Genomic DNA, 11,127 nt, shown 5'->3' with positions numbered 1-11,127 from the left:
CCGACCACACGCGTTAGCGGCGCTTGTTCGGTATCTGGTGGGAATTGTTGACGCGTTGCTAGTTGATACTGGGTTTGCTGGTTTCAATTCAGACGCGGGACTACACGCAGAGGGCGGAGGGATATTTTTTTCCAAAATCCCAGCCCGCTCTACCTTCTTTTTTTCCCTCGGTGGAGGCCATGATGGGAGCCTGAGAGTTCAGCTGGAGCGAGAGGAGCGAGAAAAGAAGATGATTCCCCGGGACCGAGCTGTCAAACCAACCCCCGCCGACTCCTGAGCTTTGTTTACCCCGCATACAGTCAAGGTGGAGCCTGTCACTTTATGTTCAGATGTGTTCTTGGCAATCAGTCGATGACAATGTTGAATCGTTAGGGGGCTTTTTGGATCGAAGGAGGCAGCATTAGCTATTGTTGCTAGCTAGCTGTGCTAGCTAGCTGCCTGGCTAGCGAGCTAGCACCGTCTGGATACGTGTTTCGGGACCCGGTGAGTCCTCGATCTCGCTGTCGAACGCGGCAGCTGCTGCGACTGAGTCATCGGGCTGGATCGTGTCCGACATCCGGAGCTGGATCCGTGGACATCTGCATGTATTTGATTCGGGGGCGTTTGCAAGACGAATCGCAGGATCGGGAAAGTCGGGCCTGCACGGAGGAGCAGAGCGAGGCCCGTCTTTATGATCCAGAGGAAGCCTGTCTAATCCGACCCACAGCCCCCGCTAGCTCTGCGGGCTAGCATCTTCTTCTGCGAGGACCTGCACAGATCCACAGACAAGACTGCGACAAACACGAGCCCACGGCCGACACCAGAAAAAAGCAGTTTTCATCATTCACCCCTTAAAGACTCCTGTCACCCGCTACAATGGCTGCGATTATAAAAGAAATGGTCAGCCGGAACAAAAGGAGATATCAAGAGGATGGGTTCGACCTGGACTTAACATGTATCCTTCCCTGTGCTGCTCATTTTATTAGCGGCCCGGACACCGACCGGTCCCCGAACCGGCGGCACCGATGAGTCGGGGCTGAGGCGGAGATGTGAGGGGAGTTAGCTGCTACTTAGCTCGGTGGCTAGTTGGTCAGACAGCGCAGCTTTGCTGTCACCCAGCATGTTTGAACGATGGTGGATCTGTCAAAGCAGCGCGCATAAATGTCACCGGCTGGTTCCAGCTGGAGAAGCACGTCCGACTGTGCAGAGGTGTGTTGAAGGGACAGCACTTAGTCCAGGGATGGACCAGGTTGGGTCATGTGAAGTGAGTTGGTTCCATTCAGAACCAGTTGGTGCTTGAAGGCAGGTAGATCTTCTCTACCTATTACGCACTGTTAGTCTGCATGATATCACTGTTTCGTATGGCAGGTCTCTGGTGTGTTGATGGTGTGACCTGGTTTCTGTACCCCCCCCCCCCCCCCCCCCCCCCTCACTGGGTCTTCTATGGATGAATATTCATTGATGGATAGGAAAAATCTCATTTTAATATATTTCCCTCTCCCATTTTTAAGCTATAATCATTTCCATATTCGAGGATTTATTCAAGGACTCATTTCTCATCTGTAACCACCAGTGGTTGTTGACCTGGTTACCTGGGGCTGTATCTCTGCTACTAAAAGTTGGTACTTGAACTTGTTCTGCTCCAGATGAACTAGATTAGCAGCTGAGGTTGAGGTAGACCATGACCAACGTGAGTACAAACCCTGATGAGTGACAGTGCAGAGAGTGGGTCATGGTTGAGGTGGAGGTGCACTTGACTTTGCAGGAGAACGTCAAAACTGGCTTTTCAAGACCCGAGTGGAACATTTCTGTTGTTGGAGTTGAACAAAGAAGTCGATTTGAGTACATTTGCAACACCTAGCAGCTGATCGTGTGTTTTTTTAAAAGCCAACATTCACTGGTTGTGGCTCTTAAATATCTGAATGATAGTCGTTTAGGACTTTGAGAGTAAATTAACATCTTTGGTGTCTCGGCATGTTTGTCTGACATTTGAAATCGGGCTCTGAAAATGGTGATGGATATTTTTCCAGCACGTTTAACACTTTACACCAAACGATCGTAGAACTAATCAAGGGAGTAAATGTGATATTCATGCAAAAAGAAAGTGATTGTAAGTTGCAGCTCTATCTGGTTCCACAAGGCACATAGAGAAATGAAAAAGGTCTGTGTATTTATGGACAGAATTAGCTCTGGTTATTGTCAGCGTTGTGGCATTGATGATAACACAGCTGGGCAGCATCACCCCCCCCCCTTTTCTCAAAGAATAGAAAATGTACGGCTGAGTGAATTACTTTGATTCGATACCACTGCAAGAGATGGAGACGTTTTTGAAGGGGATTCAGGAAGAACTGTGATGTGAGTGTGACTGCAGATGCTGGAGCGCGAGCATCACAACATTTGATCAAACGCTTTTTCGCCCCATGTTGTAATGTGGCGACGCTTCACGTGTCACATCTTTAAGTGGCGGGACTCTGTGGTGTGCAGGTGTGAAGGGGGGGGGGGGGGGGGGCACGCCACTCACAAGGGCCGCCCGTCTTCTCAGCTTGAAGCGTCTCGTTCAGATGTGGGACCTTTCCAACGATGGCTTTTATCATTTAAACATTTTTTTTTTTGGCATGGAGTCTAAAAACAATATGGGCTCTCTGCTCTTATGTAATACAGTATCACAGTTCTGGGAATTGCCCTTAAAATAGAGTTGCCAGTGATCTTGTATCAGCGTTGCCGGTCTGAGTGCTCTCTCTCTCTCCCTCTCAGCCCACCACCTCTCCTTTTCTCTTTTTCTTCACTACTCCCACTCTAATTCTCCCTCCCTCCCTGCTTGCCCCCTTTCCTCTGCTCTCCTCCTTTCCTGTCCTCCCCACCCCCTCCTCAGTCGGCGCTCGTCGGTTCCCACTCTCCCTTTCCCCCTCCTCTCTCTCTGTCTCTCTCGTTCTCAGTCGTGGATTTGGCGTGTGCATAGAGCTGAGGCAGGGCTGGCTTTAAAGAAAAAGGCGTGCCTGAAACGGCAGATTTCTTCTTTTCTTTTTTTTTTTCTTCCCCCCACCCCCTCCCTCCTACTTGGAGCTTCCGTCGGGGGTCCCGCATGTGTGTTTCCTCCCAGCTGCAGAGACCAAGCCCCCCCATGCTCTGGGCTGAGGTTCTCCTGGGAGCTCTGGAGCTTTTTAAAAACACTTAGAATAGTCTGACTGGGATCGCATTGCCAGTAGGTCCGAGGGGCTGGAGTAACCCATTAAATGGCACAGAAAACCTTTATTTGGCTCTTAATTGGGTCTTTGAGGCATTAATGGAAGGGATTATTGCACAGTTAGAACAGATAGGCTACAGTGCTGTGGAGTACAGGGATGCTAGCTTGGTTGTATGCAAATAATATCATAGACTTGCCGGTGAGCTTGTTGAATTCATGCCTCAGCTGCACGACGTGGATCGAAAATGTTTAGAAATCGCAGTAGGCTGTGTACATGTGTCCGTACAGTTGACCTCGGCCACCCGCTCCCAGCAGGTCCACTGACAGACTTTGTGTGTGCACTATGACAAAGGCTCGTTCTTGTGCGCTTTTGCACGTGCAACCCTGCGCCCAGCTAGCCCCACTTTCCCACCAGAGTCGTCAGATCCGTGGGGCAAATTTTTCTGAGCAGTTAAAAAGAGATTTGACTCTGGGGGAGAAATGAGGTCTTCTCACAACGAACCAGACACATCCAATTTGAGACAGCTTTTCTATTTTTTTAGACTGCCGCACATCTAGTGTTAAGAAAAGGTCGCCCTTTAGTCGGCGGTTAAAGTGTGAAATCCTGCAGCTTATGGCGACAAGCAGACGTCAGTTACAGGTAGGCGTTGCAGCCGAGCCTCAAAGACATGCATGCCAACTCGATTATTCGTTTTTTTCTTCCTTTTCTGCTTTTTTCTGCCACGCGACACTGATGTGTGCCTTTTTAAGATTGAATGTGTGTCACCATGTAATTGGCTGCGACATTTTCCATCACTTTTCTGCTCTGAATTGTGGAGCCAGGTCTCAATGATGTAAGGCAGCTGTAAACGCACAAGAGGTGAAGTGCGAGCTGGTCGGTGCAGCCAGGAGTTAAACTCGTGCTGGAATTTTGTGCGTTTGGTTTCACGTGTGTGTCGTCCGCCGATGACTGTTACAGATGCACAGCCACTACCTTCTGTTGCACCTGCAGCCTGCGACACATGACACAAAGGATTCTTGTTTGATGCAACTGTTTTTTTGTTGCCCTGCCCACGCGTCTTCATGTCGCATGCATTCGATCTCCCAGATATTCAAATTGGTCCGGCCGAGCTCGAAAGCGAGATAAGCCGAACATTTGCGATCATCCCAATATAACTTTGGTCTCTAAAAATACATGCAGGTCAGGGAGCGGAGAGTCTCCTCGTGCACACACATGTGGGCCTGGCTCGAGCAGGAGCACTGTTACTCCCATCCTCTCAGCCTGCTTCTCACTGTCAAGGCCATCTGTCACAACACAGACCAGCACACCTCCTGCCTGTCCACGACTACAACACCCTCTTATTGTCATTCGCTGAAACTTTTTCCCGCTCTGCTGCTCTTTTCTGCATTCTTGTAATTGTGCTCCAACTCGCTGAGAATAAGTACGTTTCATTTTAAAGTGTTAGCTCTAGGAATTTACCGTTAAACACAACATGTGCTGCTGGGCCCACCAGTACTGGCACCTTCCTTTGTGTGAAAGCATGCACTATGTACATTTCCTTAACCCCCCTGCCTGAACAGATATCTACCCAAACATCATTGCTATGGGCTTTCCAGCGGAGAGACTCGAAGGCGTGTACAGAAACAATATAGACGATGTAGTACGGTGAGTTGAGCCGCTTCTGCTTCTAATGTGTGATTATAGAAAGAAGAGAAAAGAGAGGAGATGTTTTGTTGTGCTCATTCTATCTTGCTCCTCATTTGCAACATTATTTATGTATTAACTAAAACTGTTCTCTCTGTTTATGATTCTTCAGGTTTTTGGATTCAAAGCATAAAAACCATTACAAAATCTACAACCTGTAAGTGTTGCACATGTTGATCGTAACTGAACGGTTCATTGTTTACGAGCTAACTTCCTCTGTTCGACCGCTAACTGGATTTTGTTCTTCCCATTTCAGTTGTGCAGAAAGACACTACGATGCTGCCAAATTTAACTGCAGAGGTAGGCTGCTTTACATGTTCTGTAGATGTTTTTAAAATTGTAATGATAAATAAAAGTCAGTGAATATTTAGTGAGATTTTCCCAACTCTGTGTGTCTTCTCCCCGTCTCTTCTCTGCCGCTGTGTTCTTGTCCACATCTTTCCTTCCCTCTCCCGTTACAACTTTGCGTGGGCCTGCATCCCGTCACGCATCAGTTGCACAGTACCCCTTCGAAGACCACAACCCTCCTCAGCTGGAGCTAATTAAGCCGTTTTGTGAAGACCTGGACCAGTGGCTCAGTGAGGATGACAATCACGTGGCGGCCATCCACTGTAAGGCCGGGAAGGGCCGAACAGGAGTCATGATCTGCGCCTATCTCCTCCATCGTGGCAAATTCCTGGAGGCCCAAGAAGCGCTCGACTTTTACGGTGAAGTCAGGACAAGGGACAAGAAGGTAGGATGAGAACCAAACATCTCCGCAGATCTTTATCCGTTCATCTGACAGTTTAGTGCCAGAAAGCTGTGAATATATCTTTGAGCCGAAATCCCTGAATGACCCGTAATAGATTCAGTTTTTTGTGTTGTGAAGCAGAAAAGCAGGAAGTTGCTGGCTTTAAAGAATCAAAAAAATAGAAATGTCTCTTTCAGGTTAAGATGCAGCCACTTGAACACTCAGAGTAAAGGAGATGTAATTTCCGGCTCTCTAAAGTGTTGTCTTTGTTGTTGCAGGGAGTCACGATCCCGAGCCAGCGCCGCTACGTCTACTACTACAGCTTCCTACTGAAGAACCAGCTAGAGTACAAGCCGGTGGCGCTCCTCTTCCACAAAATGGTGTTTGAGACTCTCCCCATGTTCAGCGGGGGCACCTGCAGTGAGTCACAGTCATGTTCAACTTTCACTCCAAACTAGTGTGTAGGCCCGCACGCCGCTGTTCATATGGAACAAGAGCCTCAGCTGTGTGTTGTGCGTTGTAGGGCTCACCCACGCTGCAGATTTAGCAGAGAGCAGGTCACCTGTGGTAGAGCTGAGTCGACCTCTCACAGGATTTAAAAATACGTCCGAATCTGCTACACTAATTTTGGACCTGTTGACTAAAAAAGCAGCTTCTTGCAGATTAAGTTGTCGCTACTTACAAATAATTCTACTAAATGAAATCCCTCATCTTTGTGTTATAATAATATTTCAGGTCGTAGGATGGTGTTTTCCTTTGACCTCCGTCACATTTTTTATTTTTACTCTCAAATCAACCTCCGCACTCCTGCAAAGTTGAGCAAGTCTGCATTTCAGTCAGCATTCTTTAAATTGTTTTAGAGGAATTTGTTCAGTTTTGTTTCTGTGCACAGTTTTGACAGTTTAATCACAGTTTAACAGAGTCTTTCACTGAAAGCTCTTCACACTTGCACAACCAGGAAGTAATTATAGAGTCATGACAGGAATAAAGAGTTTAAGTCAGTGATTTATTAATACATTTATATTTTACATATAATAGCGCAGCGTCAACGAGTTGCTTTCGCTCATGAGTATTTACATATCACTGCATGTTTGCGCGGAGCTGGAGTGTTATGACATTATTGTAAAATGGTGCATAAGCAAACAGTGGCTGAGTGACACAGACACGAAGCAGTCAGGCTGTGCTTTATTTGAAAAGTGTGCTGAAACCAAAACAATCAACATCAGAACTGACTAAAGTTTTTCCACAAGCGCTGAAATACCACTGACACGTCTGTGACACATTGGGTATAAACGTCTAATGACTCCTTATTCAGCGACCATGTCCAAATTCTCTCAACATGTCAGTGCTGTGTACTTTACTCTGCACAGAAAACAGGTCTAGTGGTGTAATGGCTTCTGTTTTGGTCTTCAGAGGCAAAGAATTCAAACAGCTCAAATGTGTCTGAGTCACACAGTGTTGTGCTTTTTTTGGTATCTGAACTTGTACATTTTCAACTGACGGTCAGAAAGAGAAGAAAAAAACACCTCCTCTTCCTTCATTTCCTTGGCTCTCTCTCACCCTAACACCTGACTGTGCTGAGCAGCTCTCACCGCATCGATCCTTCTCTTTCCTCCTTACTCCCCTTTTAAAAAAAGGCCCTATTCTGAGTTTGACGTCTTCACACATGCACACACACACACACACACCAGCCTTTTTTCTAGCCTCAGGTTTTAGGGCACTGCAACAATATAAGAGGAGCATCAAGTTTGATAATTGTGTTACAAAATAATCCAGCATTACAACTTTTCTTTTTGTCGAAATCCAATTTTTTTTGTTTGAGATTTTCTGCGATTTCAAGTTCCCCCTTTCTTCCTTCCCCTTTTGTGAATCTCACGACACCTCATGTCCGCTGTCAAACACAAAACGTGCACACCTCCACGTTCAAAGCCATGTACTGTATGATGTTCTTTTTAAGAGAAGCTGTGTAGATGCAAATATTTGTGTAGCTCTCTTTGTGTTTGTGCCTGTTGTGCTGTCAAGCCCCTGACAGGCCAGCCAGGCTCTCTTTTGTGATAATCTCCTTCTCTCTCTCTAAGGGGACAGTACCGTTAAAAACAGGAGCGAGCCGACCCCTCAGGGCTTCAGGAAAGGGAATTGGCACTGGGGTAAATGAGCCTTTTATCCATTATTATCATTTCACTCATTTGCTTTTATATGGCCCCAGAGATCCAGCAGGCAGGAGCAGTCTGAGGTAGACATGTTGCCGAGCAGGATGGGACTAGCCCACAGGCATATGAAGTCATCTCCAGCATCACCCCCACCCCTGACAGGAAGAAGGAAGGATTTAAATCTCTACGCAGTGTGTCGCGCTGGTCCAAGCCCGAACTGTCTCAGAATAGGGTCCTGTCTCTGGTTCTGGGTCTCTCTGGGTGCTGAATTTTGTAACATTCCCTTTCTTTGATATTAATATAATTTTTTTTTTTTTGCATGTATTCAACTGGGGGGCGGTGGGTTGTCTGTGGTGGGGTGTGCTTTGCAAACTCATGTAATAACACTTTTATCCTGTCTTGCTCTCTTGATCCACTCCCTTCTCTCATCATTCTCTCCACATCTTGTGTTTTCTGTCTCTTCTCACAAATCTCATAACCTTGACACCCCCCCCCCTTCCTTCCTCTACCTGTGCAACATCAACTCGTTTTTTTCAACGCAGATCCCCAGTTTGTGGTGTACCAGCTGAAAGTGAAGATTCACACGTCGCATCCCGCTCACACACGGCGTGAGGACAAGCACATGTTCTTCGAGTTCCCCCAGCCGCTGCCGGTTTGTGGAGACATCAAAGTGGAGTTCTTCCATAAACAAAACAAGATGATGAAGAAGGTACGTTGTATATCTGTGGCTTTGTCCTTTTCGCTGACGAGTTTCTGTTAATCGATACAAATGTATTTCTGCTGCTGGTCTTCATGACCAGCAAGCTGACACGTGATAAAACATTTTCTCCCAATTTTTTTAAGTATTTTTACTGTAGCTTTCGGTTTTGTTGAGAAATATTAAAAACACATAAATGAGCCGCAGTCTCCAACTAATTGATCCCACAGTCGCCATCCTGCTGGCGTCAATGTTCACTAACAAAAACAAATGTGTATTAATCGGCAGCTAAAAATAGTCCCAATGCACTATTTTGACAGATGTTTGCAGAAGATGACAGTGGCTAAAACAAGAAAAATCAGAGCCCAGTCTCAAATTGAATCAAAAACAAATATTTCTTATCTCTCATCATCTCTGTCCTCCAGGACAAAATGTTCCACTTCTGGGTGAACACGTTCTTCATCCCTGGACCAGAGGAGAGCGTGGACAAGATGGAAAACGGGGCAGTGAATAATGCCGAGATCCAGCAGGGGGGACCGGGACAGGGGCCGCCGCAACCACAGCTACAGATGCAGACGCAGCGTGCTGAGAGCAGGGACAGCTGCAGGGACAGCGACAGGGACTACCTCATCCTGACGCTCACTAAGAACGACTTGGACAAGGCCAACAAAGATAAAGCTAACCGCTACTTCTCGCCAAACTTCAAGGTGAGTAGTGACAGCAGCAGGGTTTTTAGATAATAATGGGAAGAGCCAATGATGAGACTTGTTTCTGATTATTCTGATTGCACAGACTGAAGTCGGATGTCTTTTTAATTCCCATTTTCAGGTGAAGTTGTATTTTACGAAAGCCGTGGAGGAGCCTTCGAATCCTGAGACAAGCACTTCAACATCCGTCACCCCGGACGTTAGCGACAATGAGCCAGACCATTATCGATACTCTGACACCACTGACTCTGATCCGGAAAATGAACCTTTTGATGAAGAGCAGCACACGCAAATCACAAAAGTGTGAACTCTTTTTAAACAGGAAAAGAAGAAATTATACACCAGAAAAAAAGGAGAAAACTTGAATATAAACTCAAAAGAAGAACCTTTGTCCCTTCCCTCCCCCAGACGGCAATAGAATATCATCATGTCAAATGCCAATTTTAGGGAAAAAAAGATAAATATCCTGACCAATATATTGTTTTTTTATTTTTCTTTTTTTCTTTGGCACGGCCATGTACCATGTGCGAGGTATTGACACTGTTGCCCCGTGGGAAAAGGTGCTGTAGCTATAAAAAAAAAAGTGTTTATATATATATACATACGTATATGTATATACATATATACATGCATATATAAACAAACTTTTTTTTGTGTCAAAGACAATGGAAAGAGTACCACAATCAGGAGACGGGAGTTGAAGTGTGGGAGAAGTTAGAATGATATAGTAGGACTATGCTGCTCCTTCTCCTGTCTAAACCAAGGCCAGTGCTGCAGTCACTTTGTTTCACTCCCTCTCTTCTCCTCCTCCTCCCTCCTTCTCCTCTCATCTTTTACTCTCCCTCCCCTCCATCCTCTCCTCCTTCCTCTCCTCCTTTACTGTGAATGCTTCTTGTGCTCTTTGCAGGCTGTCTCACGTGACTTTTGGCCTTTGTGCAGTGCAAACTGCATGCGGGCAGTGGGTTGGGGGTGGGTGGGGTTATGAAGAGGCTGTGATGATGTCTAAAGCATTGCCATTCCTGTTCCCACTGTGTATACGTTAAATTATGCAGAACAAGGCATCCCATGTAATTGTTAATGTTTTTTTTATCCTAAGATAATAAAAATATAATACACAAAACAGCAGGGAGACAAGTGTTTGCAATAATGTCGACACTACATTTAAAGGACAGTGGTGATTTGCATGTATTGGAATTGGCGTCCATCCTTAATAAATGTATGCAATGTTGTCTTTTTCTTAAAGAACCCAGCTCTGAGATGTGTCTTCTGCTGCGTGGGGTTCCCCGGTGCTTTGAGTCATGCTCAGAAAATTACATCAGAGGTTTATGTAATACTCTCCCCTCGCTGTTCGCGGTTAATGAAAATCATGTAGAATGAAAATGAATTGTGTAATATGCGTTCATTGTCGAGCGGCGAGGCCGGCGGAGTCTTCAACTTGGCACCGTAGCTGTCAGCTGAAGTCATAACTTTTAGGTTCTAGAACCTATAATCTAAACCTGGGGGGGGGGGGGGGGGTGCTGGTGAATGTGCACAAGCGCCGCTCTTGATGAGAAAAATGCTGTAAAGCAGGTTGTCGTCACAGCTGCTGGAGCTGTGTTAACAGTAACTTCCTGCTTTAAAGGTCAGCGCTGCAAATAGCAGGTGGGACCTGAAGTAGGCAAGTGATGGAAGGATTATTATTAAAAGTTCAACTGAGGGCGAAGAGCCCACTTAAGAAAAGATGTTACAGAGTCCACCAGCAAGCTGAGAGTTTGACAAATGCTGTTGATTATCAAGCACACTGTCGGAGGGCGAATAGTTTGCTTTCATTCAAACATGACTGGTAACTGAAGTGCACATAACTACAGATCTTCATAGATGAGATGTAGAACTTCTGTTTTGATATGTCTGCCAAGGAACTGTACTTTTCCATTCCCTCAATTGGTTTCAAAGCAAGCTGACCTCTGAACCCTGACAACAACATTAACATTGGAGCCAGAAGCAGCCTGACCTCATA

The 11,127-nt window shown here is 46.0% G+C and overlaps 1 protein-coding gene across 2 annotated transcripts; it reads left to right on the top strand.

Moving 5' to 3' along the window:
* The first annotated feature begins 139 nt into the window (after positions 1–139).
* Positions 140–10,376, top strand: ptena (phosphatase and tensin homolog A). Of its 2 annotated transcripts, XM_062401097.1 has the most exons (10): positions 140–934; positions 4,724–4,808; positions 4,960–5,004; positions 5,104–5,147; positions 5,342–5,580; positions 5,856–5,997; positions 7,656–7,724; positions 8,270–8,436; positions 8,850–9,131; positions 9,253–10,376. In XM_062401097.1, the coding sequence occupies exons 1-10, from the start codon at positions 856–858 to the stop codon at positions 9,436–9,438; spliced, it is 1,338 nt and encodes a 445-aa protein (XP_062257081.1). In that variant the 5' UTR covers positions 140–855; the 3' UTR covers positions 9,439–10,376. The 2 variants fall into 2 exon arrangements, with proteins under 2 accessions (XP_062257081.1, XP_062257082.1); XM_062401098.1 differs by lacking the exon at positions 7,656–7,724.
* Positions 10,377–11,127: the final 751 nt, after the last annotated feature.

Source organism: Platichthys flesus, chromosome 12, assembly GCF_949316205.1.
Source record: "Platichthys flesus chromosome 12, fPlaFle2.1, whole genome shotgun sequence".
NCBI lineage: Eukaryota > Metazoa > Chordata > Actinopteri > Pleuronectiformes > Pleuronectidae > Platichthys > Platichthys flesus.
The sequence above is the reverse complement of the archived record's forward strand: the minus strand, read 5'-3'. Positions and strand labels throughout refer to the sequence as shown.

Bases quoted from the DNA above. Each gene is read 5' to 3' on its own strand.
- ptena (XM_062401097.1), top strand. From the start codon at position 856: ATGGCTGCGATTATAAAAGAAATGGTCAGCCGGAACAAAAGGAGATAT. The intron at 935-4,723 runs GTATCCTTCCCT...CTGCCTGAACAG, and splicing joins GTTCGACCTGGACTTAACAT to ATATCTACCCAAACATCATT. The intron at 8,437-8,849 runs GTACGTTGTATA...TCTGTCCTCCAG, and splicing joins AAAACAAGATGATGAAGAAG to GACAAAATGTTCCACTTCTG.